Consider the following 21,493-nt stretch of genomic DNA (forward strand, 5'->3'; position numbering starts at 1 on the left):
TTGCGACAGACCTGCCCTGACTAAATGACCGACTGACTGAAAGACTGACTGCATATTCAAACTCTCTGGCATCGCACATGATCCCCCTTGTCTCACCTCACTCTTCTCTTTTCTTATTTTTGCAGCTAGACTTGGGAACTCGTGATCGAATACACGTGTAGTCATTTCTCTTTTCATCTAGTTATTGTTCTCTTTGAAAGCATTGTCTAGAAAAGACTAGACAGACTATACAAGACCAAACCACCCGAGACACAAGGCTTTTCAGCTCCATACCTTCTATACCCTCTGTGTTCCGTTGCTCCCTCTGCAGTCAGCTTCCATCCCTCAGACATGGTATAACACCCAAGCGTCTTGCCACTCAGCCGAGCAGCAGCAACCAGCCATGGCGCGAGAACAGGAGAAACGAGCAGCAGTAGACGACGACGACGACGACGAGAGGCCGCCCGTCGTCGTCCCGGACAAGAACTACGGCTTCCCGCGCGACGCCTTCGACCCCTCGCTCCTGCCGGACTTCGACGTCGACTTCCTTTCCCCCGAGGCCCGCGAGGCCTTCATCCAGGCCCTCTCCGCCCCGGACCCCGCCCACAGCACCGAAGACGTCTCCACCATCCGCCTCGGCAGCCCCATCCCCGGCAGCGCCAAGCGCAGCAGCTTCGACAACAGCGTCACGCGCCGGCAGTCGAGCGCAATCCCGGAGTCCGGGGGCAAGGGAGGCGGCAAGGAGGAGGAGGAGGACCCCCAGGAGGTGGCTGCGCACGCCGCGGCTGCGGCGGCGGACGTCTCTGCGCCTTCGCTGCCGAATGGGAATAGCGTAAATGGCAATGGCAGTGGTAATGGGACTGCCAACGTGCCAATGCAGCCGCGGGACAGCCTGTTCATCACGGCACAAAATGACTGGGCGCCGGTACACCAGAAAGTAGCGAGGTCCGGTACATCAGGAGGAGGAGCTGGTGGTGGCAGCAGCGGAGCTACAGGTGCCAAGGGGCACGGCAAGCGGCGGCACAAGCGTCCACGGACGGCGCGGCCGGGGCGGCGCACCAAGGACGAGACGCGCGAGGGCTACCTGTACGGGCTGCTGAAGTGGCCGTTCCTGCTGTTCGTGAGCGGGTGGGTGCTGGGGCTGGCGATGGCCTACGTGCTGACGCGGTACTACATCTGGTTCTACGAGTACTTCATCAGCTGGCGCGGGCGGCGCGAGCAGCTGCGGCGCAACATGCGCGCCACGTCCGGCTACCGCGAGTGGCGGGCCGCCGCGCGCGAGCTCGACGAGTTCCTTGGCAACTCGGCCTGGAAGGAGACCAACGAGTTTGCCTACTACGACTGGAAGACGGTGCGCCGCGTCTGGGACAGCCTCAAGAAGAGCCGCGAGAAGGCCGAGGCCGTGGAGAGGAAGATCGCCGAGGGCCACATTGTCGAGAGCGACGAGCGCCAGGACGGCGAGAAGGCTGTCGAGGCGCTGAGGGCCCTGCTGACGGCGTGCGTCAAGAATAACTTTGTTGGCGTCGAGAACCCGAGGCTGTACTCTCAGACGTACTACGGCACCAAGAATCTTGTGCAGAACCATGTCGACGAAGGTATGTCGCAGGAGTTGACTCAGGTGTTTCTTACTCTTGTTGCTGTGGATGCTAATATGAGAACCAAACAGTGGAGAAGAGCCTCAAGTTCATCCTGGATACCAAGCAGATGCAGCTCGACGACAAGCGCGAGCTGTTCAGGAGCCTACATGGCAACTATGGTCGGACAGCGCTGTGCCTGTCGGGCGGGGCGACCTTTGCCTACTACCACTTCGGCGTGGTCAAGGCGCTGCTGGAGGAGGACCTCCTGCCGGACGTGATCACGGGGACGAGCGGGGGCGCGCTGGTGGCGGGGCTGGTGGCGACGCGGACCAACGAGGAGCTGAAGCAGCTGCTGGTGCCCGCGCTGGCGAGCAAGATCACGGCATGCTCGGAGCCGTTCACGACGTGGTTCCGGCGGTGGTACCGGACGGGGGCGCGGTTCGACTCGGTGGACTGGGCGCGGCAGTGCGCGTGGTGGACGCACGGGTCCATGACGTTCCGTGAGGCGTACGAGCGCACGGGGCGCATCCTCAACGTGTCGTGCGTCCCCGCCGACCCGCACAGCCCAACCATGCTGTGCAACTACCTGACCAGCCCGGACTGCGTCGTGTGGTCGGCGGTGCTGGCGTCCGCCGCCGTCCCCGGGATCCTGAACCCCGTCGTGCTGATGATGAAGCAGCGCGACGGCACGCTGGCCCCGTACTCGTTCGGCCACAAGTGGAAGGACGGCTCCCTGCGCACCGACATCCCCGTCAAGGCGCTCAACCTCCACTTCAACGTCAACTTCACCATCGTGTCGCAGGTGAACCCGCACATCAACCTCTTCTTCTTCAGCTCGCGCGGGTCCGTGGGCCAGCCGGTGACGCACCGGCGCGGGCGCGGGTGGCGCGGCGGCTTCCTCGGCTCCGCCGCCGAGCAGTACATCAAGCTCGACCTGACCAAGTGGCTCAAGATCCTGCGGCAGCTGGAGCTGCTCCCCCGGCCCTTGGGCCAGGACTGGAGCCAGGTCTGGCTGCAGGCCGGCTTCGGCGGCACCATCACCATCTGGCCGCGCAGCGTCGCCATGGACTTTGCCCACATCCTCTCCGACCCGACCCCGGCCCGCCTCGCCCGCATGATCCACGAGGGCCAGCAGAGCGCCTTCCCCACGCTCAAGTTCGTCGCCAACCGCCTCAAGGTCGAGAGGCTCGTCGAGCTCGGCCGCCGCCAGACGAGGGGGCTGGACCTGGTTACTGGTGGTATCGGGGCTGGCAGGGGCAGGGAGAGTATTCTTGATGAGGAGGATTTCAGGAGCTTGCTTAGGGGCCGTCTGAGTGGTCAGGGGGGTAGCGGTGAGATTGATGTGACTGGTGGTAGTAGTGTCACTGCCACTGAGGACGAGACCACCGCCGATGAGATGGATGTGTCGTTTGCGGAGAGCGCTGTCATCGATGATGAAGAGGAAGAGGATGAGGACGAGGAGGGAGAAGAGGACCCGAGATTTGAGGATGACAACGAGGAGGTGCTGGAGAGCGTAGAGGGCACCGGGGACGGGGAGAGGGATGTGCTGCTTGAGGTCGATGTCAAGGAGGAGCAGCGGTAGGGAATCGAGATGACAAGAGACTGAGTCTGTGTAGGTGGTGATTAGACGTGTTACTGCATGGGGGTTGTCTGTCTGGATTTCGGGCTGTTCTTTGGTTGTTGGTGTCGACACACATGGCGTGGAGTTTTTAGTCCCACCACCTCTGGGGCAAATAGATATTTTTGGCAGAAGGAAGACAGGCATAGGAGTTTTATTGGGTTTTGTGGTTGTATGGGTAGTGCATAGCTATATAAAAGAAAAGCATGATTGGCTATGCACTGTTAACTGTTAAGTCTTGTGTGTTTGGATTAGTTTAACTTGAGAGTAAGTATAGGACATGCGTGACGCCGGAAGGCCCTGAATACGGCTTGCTGTGTCGTGATGACGGACTGGCTGGTGGCTCGAATTACTTACTACAGTGTGGGGCTTCAAATCACCCCAGAGCGAGACAGAAGTGTTCGTGGTTTGGCCAGCTTCTCAGGATCGATCATCACTCTGCTTGCGACGCTGTGGTCAAGCCCACAGGTTGGCTGATATATGCTGAATTGCCTCATTCATGGCGCCTGCTCACCGGAGTCTACGACCTAGGTCCTCACGCAACCACGTGGAAATATAGATATGGGTGCGCCGTTATTTTTCTCTCTCTCGCTTGTTGCAAAACTCATGGGCCAGTGAGTTCTCTTCCCCGATGGGCCCACCTGCAGAACGATGGACGATATGTGCACAATGACACGAATGCGGGCTGGGCTGCGGTCCATCTCTGATACACCTGGGTGGTGCCATGCAGAAGGGGTCGAGTGAAGGAAAACAGGAGTAGCGGACTGTGTACCGCTACAATCATAAACCAGCACTTCACAGTGTTTGAGTCCACGAAGGTATGCTACAATCGTGACCCCCAAGTATCCACAGACACAAACACAAAATGCCTCCATACCAATCCGTATCACTCCCGAGTTCTACCGTGAAGTCACGGGATCGATTGACTTGTACTGATCATTCCAGAAAAACCAGCGAAGAAGCCTAGACCCCCCCGACTAACCTACCTATAGCGTAAAGTGCTCTCAGTACCCGCACAGAAAAATTTCCCTCCGCATATACCTCGAAATTTCCCCGACTCAGCACCGCGGATTAGGAAACCTGCCCCATCGGGAAATACGGGAAAAATGGATACCTTATTTGCTCCTATGGCCCGATTTGGATAAAAGCGTGACTGTTGGTCGCTGTTGTTCTCGCACAGGCCCCGAGGCCCCAGACGGGGAGTTCTCACCCGCCCTCGCAAGCTCGGTTCGGTCGGGGGCCGACGACGAGGGCTCCGTCGGGCCTGTCGGGGCGGGCTGCCCTGCGGGAGAAGCAAAGAAGGCGAAGAAAAGGAAAAGGTGGGGAGGGAAGGTAATGAATGCATGTCATGTCACGTCACCCGGCCCGCTTGTCGTGGCTGGTGGGTTTTTGGTCTAAGGTGTACTGTGTGCGTGTGTTGCACAGCTGGGTAGGGCTGGCTGGCTGGCTGGCTGGCTGGGTTTCGAACGGCTCAGGTGCTTGGCTGTAAGGCTGACAGACGCCTGGATTTATTTTTAAGCTGGTGGCTGAAAAGCTTGGTCGGTGCGGACGGATGGCATCGGAAGAGATTGCGATGCTATCGTGTGGTCACCATGACGATATGGGCGGCATTAAACTGCGCGTGACCGGTCTTACTTGGTTCCTGGGTGTGGCGTTCATCGTTGAGAGACGACAGTCTGCCCACTGGGATTTTTCCCGCTGTCACCAGATATATCCGGGTCCGGGCCTTTGTTGGGCGGCGGGACCCACATGGAAGCCCTTCCCCGGGTCGAGAGGCCGAGGGGCGAGCTGATGTACGGACGTCATGCCGGGCGGGGCGAACCGTGACGCGAGTGCGGTGATAATTATGGAACCCCTTCTTCATGGATTGGGCGAGCTGACTACGCGTGTTCTGGCTTCGACGGCCGAGATCTCAGCAACGTGGCCTGGAGGAGGACCAGAGATGCGATATGGGTGGTGATGAAATGACGTCTAATCGTCCCTCTATCACCAGCCAGTCACAGAGACGCAATATATTCCGCCTAGGCATTTAGACAGATGTTCGAGATCTGCACACGCTACCCTCGCTTCTGCCGGCGTCCACTGCCACGTGCGGGCCGTTTTTTGTTTCATCAAAAAGCTTGGCCTGACCGGATTTGAAACAAGGATTGCCCTTTGGTTGGCTTTGTCGGGGCCAGTGATGTAGAGGGAGCAGCTTTCAAGGTGCTATGTCTTATGGTAGGTTGAATTGATTGACATCGATGTAACAGAATCTGGACCAGGATCAGGAACAGGAAAGAGGGGTTGGTGTGTCGTGGCCCCCAAAATCGAGACGTCAGGCGAGGGGATGAGCTGGTTGAAGCAGGTTTCCCGAGGCGTTCACGACTGCGATGATGCCAACGAGGCGAGATCTTCAACGTCGCTGCCTTGTTGGATTCGCTGATGCCATGAAGCATTCCTTCGGTTCGGTTGATATCTCACATGGTGGCCCGGTCATCCAGACACCCCTTCGCAATGGCGAATTTGCGGGTCTGTCGCCGTACGATTAAAGACCCTCCCGCTGCTGGCACCCCAAGAAGCGGGCTGCCCAGCTGGCTTGTCGGTTTCACATGGATGGTCGAGGACCTTGAAACATTGAGCGAATAGGAACCAGACCATATCACCGTCCTCTAGGCATTGCTGAAAACCGGCCACTCGGCTCACAGAACGACATCATGAGGGTCGCACGGAAGGGCTATGCCTGGAAGCCAAGAAGAGGCTTCGAGAAGGAGGATCAAACAAAGCATGACAAGATAGTGGGAGGCGCGGAAGTGCTCTACGGGAAAGCTTACAGGTAGTGTGTGACGTCAAACGGCATGGCGCAGCCATCTTTGTTGACCGGGAGCGGCGGTGTCTTGTCAGTCAGCGAGGGGGGGGGGGTGTCCCACGGGGGAGCTCGTCCAGGGCCTCGCCTGGTGTGTGGGCTGCCAATGCCGCGCTGCACTGTGCCGTGCCGTTGCACTTCCGTTGAGCTGCAGATGTGGCTGGCCTGAATAAGCATTCTACATGGTTGATTGATAGACGTTGCCCGTGTGTGTATGGCTCTCGTTCTGGGCCTGGGAGGCTTATGCTTTGTGAGACCGGGTCTCGTGGCCAGTCGTTGATGCTCGTGATGCTTTCATCTGGATGCGATACCAGTTGGACCCTCTTGGCCCCTCCTAATTTCTGAGGCTCACCGCTCACGGCTGCTCGTCTGGGAATTCCCGAGCCGTTGGGCCAGCGTGCGTGCGTTCGGCGCAGCATGCAGGTGCGGCAGGGAAGCAGGGGAAGGTACCTGGGCAATAAAATTGTGCCGAAAAATTGCGCTGGTCTTGGGGAAGCAATCCTGATGTGGTGGGACTGACGATGGATGCGAAAGTGTGATCCGACAGGTAAGACTCCTGTGAACGGTCGCCGTCTCCGGGCAGGCTATCGTGAGCGCGAAGACAACGAGAGAGTTTCCGTATACGGATATGAACAAATGCCCGATAATTTCGTGAGGTCAAAACCATACCACATCCCAAGTCATGTTTCCCGGACAGGAGATGTCTGGCCGGAAGCAGCCCCTGCTGGTGCTGGGGGCGCTATGGGGTTTGACAGACTGATGGATTCGTGGCAGGGTGGGCACGGGTACATTCAACGGCAAGGACCTGGTGGTGGTGTGAGTTGTCTGGGAATGCAGGCAGGTGCTGTAACACTACTGCAGGATAAATTGTCGAGCCGCCTCTATTATAACATCATACATGTGAGTGTGTGTGACAGTTCCGCGTCCTTACACGCGTATGCGTGAGTAAGTATCTCTCTCTGTGTGTGTGGCCATGGCCTGGACCAATAGGCAGAATTGCAGTGCAGTAATGCTATCGCAATAATGGTGCTGTTTTCCTGACATGTGAGTGAGCGTACATAGGCGGAAACAAGCAGGCAAGAGGGCGATATTCAGAGCCGCAGGAAGCCTGCAGTAGCTAGAGCTAGGATCATTAAATCCCTCATAGCAGAAGCGGTGATCGTGAGATTCCAGAGGCGCGGATCAGCAAGGTGAGTTGTACCACAGTGCAGGGCCCTGGGTAATGTACATGCGTGCGGCCCAGGGCTGGCAGGGCTAAGTGAAGCTGTAAGTACTGCAAGTAAGCTGCGTGCCCGTCTGTGCTTGTGCATAGAACTTGGTGCGGTGGGTGAGACGGGCATCTGATGCGGCTGGCCGTGTGGAACGGTCGAATCGAATGCTCAGGACGCCATTCGCCCGGGGCCCCGCGGTGCACCAGCACAGAGGAGCCCCATGTGTCTTTCGATGTGCTCCTCCGGCGGTGAATGAATAGTCGTAGTTGAGGTAGGGCAAGCCGCAGCCATGTGCCGCAGCTATACATTGTAGCCACAATTGCTGACTTCCCAGGTGTGCCTGCTGTGGTACTGTTGCACCCGGTGGGTGTGGAGCCATTGAAGCTTACAGGGCTCCAGGGCTCTCAGCACGAACTGCTCCTGCAGGTGATATGTCGACATTTCCGGGGTTGCTGTATTGTGCATTACACCACATTGCTCTACATTACATGCATGGGGGATCGTTCCTGCTCAAATCGTGGTCGATATTCGAGGGTCCTTGTCGATCCTGGGCCCGGAGAGACATGTATGTCTCAAAAGGCTGTCAGTTGCAGGAGATCCGCTCTTTTCGACTGTCTTTGAAGCTTGATTGATTCTATGTCTCTGCATGCACAGCATAGTCCCGGTGCTCCTCGGACTGCTTGTTTGGTGGACGAACGAAAGCGTCTCAGGGGGAAGAAAGGCCGCGGTGAGACACTGCTTGCAGGTGAGGGGCACTGACTTCTCTGGTAATGACTGGATACAACGCATCCGTAGACGACACCACTACCGAGAGGGATGGCTCGGAGGACATGACCTTTGATCTGGGTAGGTCAGTTGAACGAGCGGGTGGTGTCGAGTTCAGGTGGATCACATCTCGCACGAGATAGCGCAGACCTGCATGGGTGGTTTTGGTATGCCTGTAGTGCCAATGTGCATGCATGTTCGACTCGCCGAGCCTTCTCGCCGCTTGATGCTCGGGTAGAACAGTCCGGATTGCAGATTGCAGATCGTGAATTGAGGATTTGCAGATTGCGGATTGCAGATTGCAGACTGGAGTTGTTAGTCAGCAGGAGGCCTCGCCGCTCTTGTGGGCGAGACAAGAGGTGGATAGACATTGTCTTGATGCGTCTTGATGCCCTTTGGGACTGAGTCGTCTGATCGCCAATGCTGGTTAGATGTCTGGGCACTTCAGACGGGATATTGTTGTGCGAATCGTTTCGAAGCAGAGCAGAGAGCCCAGAACTGTGGGCTGCACAAGGATGGAGCAACACTTTCGGAGAGTGTACAATTCAATGTACCAAGCCGGATCAGTCAGGCAGTGAGTGTAATTGCGGGAGTGCCAGGTATCTAGGCGGTAGGGTAAGCAGATGCATCTCTCGACATTACATGCAGTAAGGAGATCCTTCCAGCCCGTTCTCGCTCCACGATCAGATCAACCAAAACAGAATGGTCAGCAAAAATTCAGCTGTTCAAGGGACTTTAGTTTGATGAGATCAGGTAAGAATTTGCACATGAAATCTTTTCTTCCAGCAAAGCCTTTAGAAATTCTCGACTAAGCGGGCCAGCCCTACCTTCCTAAGGCAAGGCAAGTAGGTACCCAGGCGCCCTCGGACTTCTCTTTTTTCGTTTCCCCTTCATCCACGCTACGTGGGTACCCAGGTACCTGTGTACATTCACGCCTTCCTGTTCCTATTTCACCCGCCAGGCGCGGACACTGGCAAGACCGACAGACAAGCAAGAGACAGACACACACACACACACAGTCAGACCGACGGCCGTTTCGGCTGGGACAGTTTCACAGTTTTCTTTTGACACAGCCCGACCGACCGATGCTCCGTTGCTTTGCTGTTACCCTGTTACCCCATTTATAAGCATACCAAGGGTCTAAAACGCTTCCCTCGGCCGGCCAGCCATTCAGTAGCCATCCATCCCACTCATCCCACCAGTCCAGCGCTGCCCTGCGTGGCTGCGTGGACAAATGTTGTAGCAAGTGGTTTTCCTTGGCTTTTGGGGATTGCCGGTTCTCGGGCTATTCTCCTTGCCAGAGTTGTCGCTGACCTGAACGATGACGAAGAGTGGGTGAAGATGATGACCTAGCCTGACGGGACCAGAGCGCCTTTTGCACTGCCACCGACGATGCATAGGAGCCAAGAAGTGAGTCGTGTCTCTACATCCATCTCTGCACAGTACAGTCTACGTCTGGCGTACTGCAGTAGCAGTGCGACAGCAGAAAACAGTCTGCTCTGTTGTTTTCTGCCAGACCAAGCTATGCCTACAGATTCATTTGCCGTTTACACGTATACGCAGACCGTCCAGCTCCTCGGCACCTTCCATAATGCCGCCATGGATGCCTGGACGACAGCTTCTCAAGTTTTTTTTATTTTATTTTTTCATTCGAGAAGGAACGTTACGGCCGTCGTGCTTTGTCATCCAGGCCGTACAGTAACAGTTTCTGACCAACAGAATGCCATTGAGCTGTTAGTTTCGGCCCGCTCAGCGTCATCAGTCTTGGTCACGCACTCTTGCCTCAGAGTCTTTGAGGGGGCGTTTTCCGTTAGAGTTACAGTACGGAAAATCGCGCCCCTCCTCCCTTCTCGGCGTGGTAACCACCCATGGACTTTGCCCACTTGCAGCCACTGCCACTGCCTCTGCCGCCATTGCCACTGCCTCTGCACTGTCTGACGGTCTACTGTTTCTTTGACGTTTCTCTCTTTGCTACGCTGCCACCAGGTACTGCTGCCCCGACTCGACCATCATCACGTTCAGTCTTGGCCTGCTTTGATCCGTCACAATTCAGATAGAGCACCCAGTCAGTAGAGTACCCGTGCCATAGCCTGCCAACTGGCTACGAGGGGTGTGACCATGGAACTAGCCGCCTGGGCCTTGGTTCTTTGGTTCTTTGGTGCTTTGGTGCTTTGGTAGTGTACCTGTACCTTGCCCCGGTACGGGCAGGTGGCACCCATTCCCCAGCGTTTCTCCAGGTCCTTCCGTGCCGACTCGCAAAAAGAGCAACCAAAACAGAAACAGAAACGGCAGACCGCTCGCAGAAGGCCGGACGCCGGGATCAGGCAGGTAGACCGATAGACAGGTGGACTAGGTACAGTTACAGACTTAACAGTCGAGTACTTGCAGTCTTGCCTTGTTTAGAGTGTCTTGCCTGTACCCACGGGACGGGACACTGGACAGCATCATCTGCCCGAGGCCAGTCCCAGTCCCAGTCCTAGTCCCAGACCCAAAGCCCCCCCCCCCGTCACGGTACTCCAAATCCAGAGCCAGACCCAGGACAGCCCACTCTCGAACTCACTTTACTTCCGTTCTGTTCCCCCCTCCCCGTCTCTCCCCCTCCGTCTCTCCGTCTGTCGCAGGCTCACCTTGCTCCACAGCAGCTCATTGCTCTGCACTGCTCTGCTTTGCGCTCTACCGAATAAGTCTGTCTACCCCGTACACAGGCCTACCTAGCCTGTCCCGACCACTGCTCAATTTCCAATCTCGCCCACATTTTGTTGTCCGACTTAAAGCCCACTACATTCTCCCACTCTCCCCCTCCCCCCGAGAGAGAGACAAGACGCGTTTCTGCCTTGACTTCTTCAAAAACCCATTTGCTGTTTTGTCTACTCCTTAGAGACTCCCCTGGGCTCTGCCCATCCCCAAAGGCGCTTTCGCCGCCTCACTCTTCTCCGTCGCCGCATCTGCCTTTCTCTCTCCCTCTATATACTAGGTATTTTCCTCTCGCTGCTGGTGTGCCCCTTGCCCACCCGCACCTGCGCCTGCATCTGCATCTGGGCACATCTTCCAGCCTCTCCCTCTCTTTGTACTGTACATTGCCTCCCCTTACCTGATACTCGCACGCCCACTGCCGCGCCGCACCAGGGTCGCATACCTCCGACAACCAATAGGCCCTGCTGCTCCAGTGTACCATACCGATCATCTGCTGCCGTACGCCCTCGTCGCCGCAGTCAATCTCCACGTCCAAGTCGCCTCGCCTCTCATCGGCTCCCGCATGGTAGACTGCTGTGTACATAGCATATAGCGCTACCACTCGCCTGTGGCGTTCCGCCTTTTTATTCCGCCCATTCCCACCGACGCAACCCGTCGTCACCCTGCTTTCGTCGTCCGATCCCACAATGGCCAGCGCTTCCACCTCACGGTCGACGACCATGTCGTCCACCTCGCAGCCTTCGTCCATCAGGTCCGTTGACCTCAACAACAACAGCAAGGGCTCGCCTCAATTAAATGCTCAGAACGGTCAACCCGCTACTGCCGACCAAATACCAAAGCAGCCCGAAAAAGCATCTGTCAAGGACCGTCTTACTCGCATGTTCTCGACAAAAGACGTCAACAGGCTGGAGCTGAACGCCTCGCCCTCCAAGAAACCCCTACCCGCCGCCACTATTGCCGAGCAAGGCTCGACTTCGGCTGCCTCGACTCCTCCCCTCAAGCCCACGATCCCCTCACGGCAAGCATCCGTCACAGACAGGTTGGACAAACCGGCCGAGAAGACCCCTGGTCCCAAGTCTGCGAAGTCAGCCAACGGGAACGGCCACCCCTCGCAGCGCTATGTCGTCAACCCTGAGGCCCAGGGCGGCCACGAGCACCATCTCAGGTCGAGCAGACGCCAGGAGAAGCTGACCGACATGTTCAAGGGCTTGCTGGGAAAACGTGCTGAGCAAGTGCCCGACAGCGACCTGTCTCTGGTCTCAAACTGGGTCGATGCCCTGAAGCAGGAAAAGGACTCCATGGCTGGGGACAAGAAGGGTGGCCCCAAGGAGACGGTGACACTCGTAGAAAAGTATGGAAAATGTCAGGAGGTCGTTGGACGCGGCGCCTTTGGTATAGTCAGGATATCGCACAAGAAACTCGAAGGCCTACCGGGCGAAAAGCTGTTTGCCGTCAAAGAGTTCCGCCGGCGCCCGGAGGAAACGGAGAAGAAGTACAGCAAGCGACTGACAGCCGAGTTTTGTATCTCGTCCTCCCTCCGACACCCAAATGTCATCCACACCCTGGACCTCCTGAAGGACGCCAAAGGAGACTACTGCGAGGTCATGGAGTTCTGTGCCGGTGGTGACTTGTACACTTTGGTCCTTGCCGCGGGCAAACTAGAGGTGCAGGAGGCAGACTGCTTTTTCAAGCAGATGATGCGCGGCGTCGAGTACATGCACGAGATGGGGGTCGCGCACCGCGATCTGAAGCCAGAAAATCTACTGCTGACCACAAATGGCGGTCTGAAGATCACAGATTTTGGAAACGGCGAGTGTTTCCGCATGGCGTGGGAAAACGACGCACATATGGTGTCTGGCTTGTGTGGCTCAGCTCCATACATTGCGCCAGAGGAGTACGTCGACAAGGAGTTCGATGCTAGAGCTGTGGATGTCTGGGCCTGCGGCGTCATCTACATGGCGATGCGGACGGGTAGGCATTTGTGGCGGGTTGCTAAGAAGGATGAGGACGAATTTTATGCTCGCTACCTTAAGGGGCGGCGAGACGAGGAGGGTTACGGCCCAATCGAGTCCCTGCACCGGGTAAGCTTTACCCTCAATCCGGGACCCTGTGTGTGAAAGTTCACCAGCTAACGTGTCACAAGGCTCGATGCCGAAACGTCATTTACTCGATATTAGATCCCAACCCGACCAGACGGATCACCGCGTCTCAGGTGCTCAAGTCGGAATGGGGCCGTGAGATAAAACTCTGCAAAGCTGGTGAGGAGGGCCTCTGAGAAGGGCGTCGTCGTTCCACCGGCCCCGAAGCCCGTGGGATGGCGGCAGCAACCTTGATTCGGTGACACCATTGAGCGATCACGGCCAAGGGCGACACGCCAGCATGTTCCCAGGGCCAACCGAAGCTCAAGTTATATTCCAATTCATGAACTTCTCTTTACGCTTAAAGACAGCATCGGAGTCCGGACTTTTCCTGCTTATATCCCAAATGAACTTATTCATACTTATACTACAATACCTTTTTCTTCTTCTTTTTGTCTTATCATGAAAACCACGCGAGCGACTGAGCAAGCGAGTGCGCAGAGACGCGGGTACAGACATCATGACTACATACAGAAAATTGCATACCTGAGAATCGACTGTTCAAAATTCCAAGAATGGGCAGCGGGAATGGGTACCCCGCCGGGTAGGACAGGGGAAATCAATGGAACGAGGTGGACAACGCGTGAGGCCGCAGGCTGATATGCCAGGAAACTTGACAGAGTGGCATTGTTCACCAGCAAGACATGGGAGGGAGAAGCTTCTGTGCGCGGGAGTAAAGGAGTTGGCGCCACCATCACCTTTGTTTTGGTTATGGCAGGTTTGGGTACCATGACATTTTGGGAAGCAGGGCCATCGAGCCGCTGCAAACACACAGACACGGGCAGGGCAGCGAGACACGAGAGAGTGAGAAGGAAACAACCACCTTTTTTCAGACTCGGTGTCAGTATGGGGACGAGACGGGCGATTGTCTTGGCCCCCTCTTGGCACCTCAGCTTGGCTCTGCGGGAAGGATCGCCGGGGGGTCGGGTGGTGTGGAGTCGATCAGCGAGGATGTGGATTTGACGGCTTGCGTGTAGGGGAGTGAGTAGGGAACGAGCGCCGAGGGGGAAAAAATTGCCCGGGATTGGCATGACGATCTTGATGGGAGCCAAGAAGCTGGGCCTTTTTGAGAACCCTTTTTCTACCTTCCCTCTCCTCCCCTTCTCGACTCGATTGGAGGGCTTGAGGGGGTTGGGTGGCGGTTGGGTTTCTCCTATATCTATATCTATAGGTCTTTTTCTTTTCCTTGTTCTTGGGGATGGAAATTGCCTTTGGTATGTAGATTTGGCAGTGGGCCTATGTGGACAGTCTGGGGGGTTGAATCCACACACATTCTCTCCGGTTGATGGCACTTTCTTCTACGCGCGCTTTTCTGGTGATGTGCCCTGATTGAGCGCTGGCTTACTGACTAGTTGGTAATTGGCCTGACTCTCTCGTTCAGGAGGTATCAAATGTGATGAGCACATCCTCCGTGCCGGGCGTCTCCCGTCTGGCAAATGGCCGGCCGGCCAGCCAGCCAGCCATGACCCACGAGCGCGGGTGTTTCCCCCCGTTCCCTTCCGGCCTATGCCGGACTGCATGTACTTCCGTGTTGATGTTTACCCCTTCGCCCAACTTACACTGACAATGAAAATGAAGCAGGGGCATCGCAGAAAACCCAGTCATGTCTGCAGGCGTTATGCGCTCACCTACCCTCTGCTCATGAAGCATGGCGCCAGAGTGTATGGCCCAGCAGAGCGGGCCGGGTGTGGGAACGTGCATGCGTGTGCTGTGCGTGCTGTATGTCGGGCGAGGCAAAGTCCGGGCGAGTATGTGGGTTTGGATTGGAGAGGTATACACATGCTGGCTTGGTCGCTGGACTCTCCTGTGTTCGTAGGTGGTGAGGGAGGGCTTTTGGGTGTTGGTGGTGACACCAACGGAGGCACGCATGGGCGGACTGGGGAGGGCTTTTTGTTTATGCTCGTTCCAGCCGAGTGGTTGTGCTTGCGGTTGCGGAGTCGGTGAGTGGATAAGTGAGTGAGTGGTGTTGAAGGAGGAACCGGCTGGCTTGCTTGCTCTGATGGCTTGTTGACATCGGACTCGGTGCTGAGGGACTGAGTAACTGGGCTGACCGAGTGGACTCAAGTGGGTGCTGGGTCCCTCGACCTGTTGAACGATTGGCTCGAGTGTGCTAAGGACTCCAAGAATAAGGGACTGGGTGTGATGCGCTCAATGCGGGTGCGAAGACCAAGTATGTCGTGAGGTCACGCCGGTTCGGCTAGACCCTGTGTGTGGCATGGAGCTTAAGTGAGTTTGCACAATTCGCGAGGGGAGTGGCTGAGTGTCCCAAAGTGGTCAGGAGACCGGGGATCTCAAGTTAACGAGGGACTCAGACTGGGTGACTGGATAACAAGTGGCTCGGGACATCAAGTGAACCGAGAGGTATCAAGTGTTACCCAGGTAATGGTCAGCCGGCTGGCTTGAGAGACTATGGGACTCTATGGGCAACCTAGACACAGATGCCAATTAAGCAAGGAGCTGAGGAGTCGAGTAACCAAGCCACTTCAGAGTTCCAATCCCTCGAAGAAAGCGAGAACGACCTAGGCGGAGGGGGGGGGAGAGGGGTCTGGTCAAGATTCACGATGTAGACGATACTAAGTGATTGATTGCTTTGGAACGAGTGTTCCCAGCGATGGACTGACCCAGTGCTCACGGGGACAAGTGTCGCCGGGCACCAAAAAAGCTTGCCTAATGCTTAGACTGGGTTAAAACTTTAGTTACCAAGTGGGAGCTTTTACTATCTCTGTAAATGAGAACTTCAAGGAAAGTTCCCCAGTTGTGCTCCTTTTCCCTTGGGAGGCGATATCAGATACCCAAGTATAACGAAACCTTATTGCACGGCACAGCTTCCTACTCAGTATCGAGCCTTCCTTCCCCTCACAAAAAGTATGGCAACAGACTCTGACTCATACGACTTGATGCGTAAAGGAGCAATTTTCCTTTATTTCCCCCAAGGCTGTTGTTGGTGCTAGTGGTCTTGCCCCGAAGAAGGTGTCTGGCACTCTTTCCCCCGAGTTGTGCTCCTTGATCTGTGCGGTGTCTATTTCCATCGGTGTAATTATATTGAGTATTACCGTGCCACTATTGGATAAGTGAATTGTGACGTATTTTGTGCTGGATGAATTCTGCCCTTGGGGCACCCGATCTGTCCTTGAAGATTGGGTTGATGTGATGTGTCGCAAGGTTCGACGTGTGACCCGGAGGAGATTAGTCTGATGATCACTTTGGAATTCTTTGCCCACGTCTGATCGAACCGACTGCTGTTTGTCAATTGATTGTCCAGGTTGCCCTCATTTGTGAAGCAGCGCCTATATGCCGGTGCCTCTTTGGTCCATGAACATGGAAGACTGCTTGACCTGATTGCAACTTAAATCCCTAATCCCTGAACAACATTGAGATGTATGTTCGACAAACGCCCTGAACAATTTCGACCTTTTTTAACTCACGCTCCCAACCGTACTGACTTGACTCTTCACAAAATTGCTCTGTGGCAGGTATCATTTGTTGCTAGCTACCCAACGCTGTAGGGGTCAATTATATCCACAATCCCCGGGGCATCCCCACGGATATATCTCTGCGCCCGTCCGCGCACTTGAGTCTCGTGTTTTCGACTCCAAGCCAGGTGCACCATGTATATCCAGGTCGAAATTTGTCAGATATGTATCATCTCACGCCGCCTCAACTCTCCTCATCGCCCCCATCACCAGCAGGCTTATTACCCCCACCGTCCTGACTCCTAGCGCGCGTGTCCCGTATGGTCTGTGACACGAGGTCGGCGAACTTGTTGGCCTTGAAGACCCCTTTGGCCTTTTCCCTGCCACGCTCGCCGGCCGTCGCTCCTCCCCCGGCCTCGCTGTCCCCGTGCTCCTCCTTCACGTCCAGCGCCCCGTCTTTGTGGAACTGATCCTTGGAGTTCAGATGCCACGTCATGTACACGCTCGGCTGGCTGCCCGCTTTCTTGATCCGCTCGATCTCCTCCTCGTACGCCCTGTCGTAAACGTTGAAGTCCACCGCCGTCGGCGAGTCCGCAACCGAGGCCGGCTCGTCCTCGCTGCCGCCCGCGAAGTTGTCCCGCCCGCCCGTGCCGATGCCCAGCAGGGCTGGCGCGCTCGCCATGGCCTCGGGGTGTCGCTCGCCGTGGCTCCTGCCAGACTCTTCTTCTGTCGGGGCCTGATCTGCGCTGGGGGCATCGTCGGTATGGACTGGCGCAGTGTTTCCGGTCCTGCTCAGCAGAAATTGCTTGCGCTGCTCTAAAAGCCGCGCGGCATGCTCTTCATTGGCCCGCTTGAGAGCCTCGTACTCTTGGTCGTCCATGGAGGGCTTTGGCCTGTGGCGGGTCCAGCGCGGGACGTGACCGCTGTTGTTCGGATCGGCGTCCTCGGGAAAGAGGCTCGTCCTCGGGCTGTTGGTGCGCGAGCGGGAGGAGAGGAGGGATTTGAAGTTTGAGATGGCCTTCATCACGCAAAGCAGATGACCCATCCGCCGCGTGAATGCATGACTAACCTCAAGCTCGTTTGGGGCCTCGACGAGCTCGGAGCAGTTTTCCTCCGAACTCAGGAGCGGATCGGTGCCGTCCTTCGTGACCCACGGGTGTTCCTGCTTTTCGATCAGTTCTTCTTCATGAGTATCAACGCACTGCGACTAGCTTACCCTGATTTCGGGCATGGTGATCCTCTGCTCCGGATCCTTCTCCATCAATCTTGATATCAAGTTTTTGAAGTGTTCGTTCTCATCTTCCGGCATTGCTGGCGTTTCCGTCTTGATAGCCTCGTATATCTCTAAAACTCCTGAACGATTGAATGGTATATGGCCGTATCTCAGACAGAACAGCGACACGCCCATGCTCCACACATCCGCCGCCGTCCCACTCACATCCCCGTGCTTTGCGACACACAACTCAGGGGGTAGGAAGGCAGGCGACCCGGCAGACTTGGCCGTGCGCATCTGCTCGGGCTTCTCAAACATCTCACTGACGCCAAAGTCGACAATCTTCAGAACATCGTCCTCAGTGAGTAGCAGATTGTCCGGCTTGATATCTCGATGTACGACACCCTGCGCATGTAGGTACTCGATACCCAGGATCAAGTCGCGGAACCAGTATCGACATGTCTCCTCGCTGTACGGCTCAGCGGCCTCGTCGAGTCCGACCTTCATGACGACGCCCTTTTTGCACATCTCCAGGACCATGTAGAGCGAGTCCTCATCCGGGTCGTCGAGCACCTCGATCAGCGAAACAAGGTTGGGGTGGTTGAGCTTTTTCATAATGGCGATCTCCTCCCTGATAAGGAATAGAGAGTCATTGTCCTCGTTCTTCTTGTGGTCGCGCAGCTGGTATGACACAGTCGGATCCATTCCCGGCCCAGAACCCGAATCTGCTGCTGTCCGAGGTCGCGGTGGGAAGCGGCCTGGCCCTCGCCTGGGACCGCGACGGAGGATGTTGGACTGGGCGCGTTTGCGCAGACGGGTCTTTGAAAATTCCTTGATGGCCTGTTATGGGCGTGTATAAGTCTTGGAGCTCGCAATAGTCTCGCGCACACTGTTTGTCAACATACGTATTCATTTCCAAACTGGTCCACGCCGAGATGGACTGCGCCGTAAGAACCGCGGCCTATTTCCTCCTTGATAGTGTACTGGTTGATGACATGGTGCGACCGGCCATCCGAGTCGTCGCTTGTGTATTCGGACCTGGCGTTGAGGGTTTCCTGCGGATGGGAACGACGCTTGTCAGTAACGAAATCTCGCCACATTTGTCACCAGGAAAAGCTTGGGGATCGGGGGCGCACGCACCTTAATGACACGATGCTGACTAGGGGTTCTCTTATGATGTCTCATTGGGCTCTGGTACTGTTGGACAGCAGGTGCAGATCTGGAGAATTGACGAGTGGGCGGCGGTTAGTCGGGCGAGACAGCAGGGCAAGATAAAGAGAGAGAGAGAGCGAGAGACGGGGACGACATGACAGGACGGGACAGCGATCCTGCACGACCGAGGACAATGAAAGCTCGTTCTCACCGAGGATGAGGGGCCATCGAGGGCCGGGCGTGGCCATCGCCCTCGCCTCTGCCATCATCAGTTGGCTGCGAGGGTGGTAGAGTCGGTGCGCTGCCATGAAACTCTACCTTGATGCCGGGCGAAAGAAGGCTGGGCGCCGAGGGATCTTCGTCGGCCATGCCCACTTCTACGTTGCTTGAATCTGGGGCCTGATCTGGATCTTGATCTCGTTTCTGTGCTTGATCTAGATCTTGGTCGCGCGTCTCCACGGCATCTCGCGGGGCACCAGATGGAGGAGCTCCGTGGCTCGAGATCAGTGCTGGCGCCGACGCGGCTGGGTGTGGTGGTGTTATAGCTTCCATGGATATGGATATGGCTATGGTTATGGATCTGGATCTTGGTGCTGGGCAATGGTGATCCCGGCGAGGAGCGAAAGTCTAAAGCCAGATGGATCCCTACACCCTGGAGCCTGGCCTGGAGAATGTTTCGTTTTGCTGCAAGTCAATCGGCCCAGTCCCACAGGCGAAGCTGTCTGGAACTGTCGTGGTCGTGTGTCGCCTGTTTCTTGTTTCCTGTCGACCTCGTTCTCAGGGGCATAGGACAAGAAGACACAAACTCGAGGTGTCAATAAGGAGAGGAGAAAAGGGCAGCAAAGACAATAAGAGGGCTCAGTCGATCTTGAATACGATTGCCATTGCACTCTTGTTCCCCCGTAAGGCAAGCAAACATTTATCCATTCGGCCCAGCTCAGCTCTTCTCAGCCTCACTGATCATTTCCACCTTGCACATGGGAGCCAGCGGAAGGACGAGTCAGAGGCCTAGGATTGATAGTTCGGGGGGGAATATGGGGATGGGGGGTGGCCCTGTGCCATGCGACCCTTGCTCCTTGCCCCTCGTCCTTCCCCCACTGCGCCCCCCTGCCGCCCTGCTTGTAACCTCACTGGGCCACTCAGGCGAGCTTCCCCCACTTTAGCACATGCCCTGCCCCCCAAGCTGCAGGTCTGCGGTCTACTGCGCACTCTGTACTGTGGAACCAGTTCCATCTCCGACGACACTGTCGCCAGCCGACAGACCGACAAACCAGCAGAGCGACAGGCCAGACTCCTATCAAGGCAGACCATCACCGTCACAAACGAGCCTTCCTGCTCGTGATGTAGCCTGCCCGCCATGACGGTCTACTCTTTTTACATCTTCGACAGGCACAGTAAGCCTCCTTCCCCTGGGCTAAATCCCGTCCCATTCATCGTCTCTGCCCAGTGGCTTCTGTTCCCACAATGCTGACCTCCATCACCAGCGGAATGCGTCTTCACGAAGAACTGGCTCCCTCCCTCCCAACAGGCCTCCCTCCCAGCTTCATCTCCAGCAGCGGCAACACCAGCGACGACAGCTCCTGACACACGACCCTCCACAGCCGTCAATGGCCCGCCAACCGCGACACCATCAGCAGCAGCTGCAGCAGCCGCCGCGAAGACCAAGAGCACGCGCGCCCAGAACGACGCCAAGCTCATCTTCGGCACCGTCTTCAGCCTGCGCAACATGGTCCGCAAGCTTGGCGGCGACGACGACGCCTTCATCTCCTACCGCACCGGCCAGTACCGCATGCACTACTACGAGACCCCGACCAACCTGCGCTTCGTCCTGCTGACCGACACCGCCACCATGAGCATGCGCAACGTCCTGCACCAGATCTACATCAACCTCTGGGTCGAATACGGTACGTTTTGTCAGAAGCGATGGGAAACCCAGACCAGTAAGTGGTTGCGAGCGGGAATATGGCTGACATGGGAATTACCTTACAGTGGTCAAGAACCCCCTCTCTCCGGTCGAGCACAAGGGCGGCGCGGGTATCACCAACGAGTTGTTTGAGATGGGTCTCGACCAGTTTATTAGGGGCCTTCAATGAGCAGCTTGACTGATACAGCAGCACCAGGCCGACTCACCTGGCTATGAGTAAGGCGGAAGATGCAAGGGTCTGGTGGTCACAAAGGAGGTGAACACCGAGACGCCCATCATGATGGAACAAGGGCCATTACGCTATCTAGTCGACGGAGATGCCATGCACCGGCGCTCGATGTGCGTAGAGAACGGCTAAAGCTCATCTGATTGGTATGCAGACGCCCAGCATCCCATCCACACCCGAGACCTAGTCACATGTTGGAGCTTTCTTTGGGCTTCATATGGGGCTGTTCAAAATTACTGGAACCGCTTTGCAAGAATACTATGCCATCATGCGGACGGCCAGGGATCGCGTCCGGAAAGATTGAGCTTTGAAAATGGTGTGCGATCTGTGTCGGATGGACCAGGCTGTATAACAGACCTGTCCCATCTGCTGCAAAGGACGAAGCGTGTAGGCGCGCAGATGATTCTCACCAGAGACATGTATAGACAGAGAGACATACAGGAACGGGTTACCACGATCCAAGAGTGGGGGGCCTCTAGATGATATAAATCATAATGATACACGGGGCAAGCCCAGAGGCAGACTCTGGACGCACCCCACGATTTATCCGCATTCATTCATACAATCGTAATATCCCGTCAAAATAAACACACAAGAGCAGATGCGATCGATCGCTTGCTTTTGCTGAGCTCGCTCTACAATAATGGGTATATCAACATCCCACGTTCGCACCGTGGTAGTAACTACTGAGTGCGATAATGGCCGAGTTAACACCAATCCCACCAGCCTATCTATCGAACA

General features: G+C 56.3%; 6 protein-coding genes across 6 annotated transcripts; 4 read left to right on the forward strand and 2 right to left on the reverse strand.

Annotated features, from left to right (window-relative positions):
* Positions 1-382: 382 nt before the first annotated feature.
* J7T55_007846 (uncharacterized protein) lies at positions 383-3,138 on the forward strand (the record flags this gene model as incomplete). The annotated part of the gene is made up of 2 exons (XM_053130980.1): positions 383-1,574; positions 1,646-3,138. The coding sequence occupies 2 exons, from the start codon at positions 383-385 to the stop codon at positions 3,136-3,138; spliced, it is 2,685 nt and encodes an 894-aa protein (XP_052990682.1).
* A 2,462-nt stretch (positions 3,139-5,600) lies between these two features.
* On the forward strand, positions 5,601-5,990 carry J7T55_007847 (uncharacterized protein; the record flags this gene model as incomplete). The annotated part of the gene is made up of 2 exons (XM_053130981.1): positions 5,601-5,682; positions 5,827-5,990. 2 exons carry the CDS (start codon positions 5,601-5,603, stop codon positions 5,988-5,990), a joined length of 246 nt encoding a protein of 81 aa, XP_052990683.1.
* A 1,280-nt stretch (positions 5,991-7,270) lies between these two features.
* On the reverse strand, positions 7,271-7,668 carry J7T55_007848 (uncharacterized protein; the record flags this gene model as incomplete). Its single annotated transcript, XM_053130982.1, has 2 exons — positions 7,271-7,527; positions 7,617-7,668. The coding sequence occupies 2 exons, from the start codon at positions 7,666-7,668 to the stop codon at positions 7,271-7,273; spliced, it is 309 nt and encodes a 102-aa protein (XP_052990684.1).
* Positions 7,669-11,372: 3,704 nt separating this feature from the next.
* On the forward strand, positions 11,373-12,961 carry J7T55_007849 (uncharacterized protein; the record flags this gene model as incomplete). The annotated part of the gene is made up of 2 exons (XM_053130983.1): positions 11,373-12,767; positions 12,830-12,961. The coding sequence occupies 2 exons, from the start codon at positions 11,373-11,375 to the stop codon at positions 12,959-12,961; spliced, it is 1,527 nt and encodes a 508-aa protein (XP_052990685.1).
* A 3,520-nt stretch (positions 12,962-16,481) lies between these two features.
* Positions 16,482-19,154, reverse strand: J7T55_007850 (uncharacterized protein; the record flags this gene model as incomplete). The annotated part of the gene is made up of 5 exons (XM_053130985.1): positions 16,482-17,399; positions 17,454-18,290; positions 18,356-18,505; positions 18,591-18,669; positions 18,814-19,154. 5 exons carry the CDS (start codon positions 19,152-19,154, stop codon positions 16,482-16,484), a joined length of 2,325 nt encoding a protein of 774 aa, XP_052990686.1.
* Positions 19,155-19,959: 805 nt separating this feature from the next.
* On the forward strand, positions 19,960-20,695 carry J7T55_007851 (sybindin-hypothetical protein; the record flags this gene model as incomplete). Its single annotated transcript, XM_053130986.1, has 3 exons — positions 19,960-19,996; positions 20,087-20,506; positions 20,592-20,695. 3 exons carry the CDS (start codon positions 19,960-19,962, stop codon positions 20,693-20,695), a joined length of 561 nt encoding a protein of 186 aa, XP_052990687.1.
* Between the last annotated feature and the right edge of the window lie 798 nt (positions 20,696-21,493).

This window comes from Diaporthe amygdali, assembly GCF_026229845.1.
Source record: "Diaporthe amygdali strain CAA958 chromosome Unknown NODE_25_length_736740_cov_64_583793, whole genome shotgun sequence".
In the NCBI taxonomy this organism is placed as follows: Eukaryota; Fungi; Ascomycota; class Sordariomycetes; order Diaporthales; family Diaporthaceae; genus Diaporthe; species Diaporthe amygdali.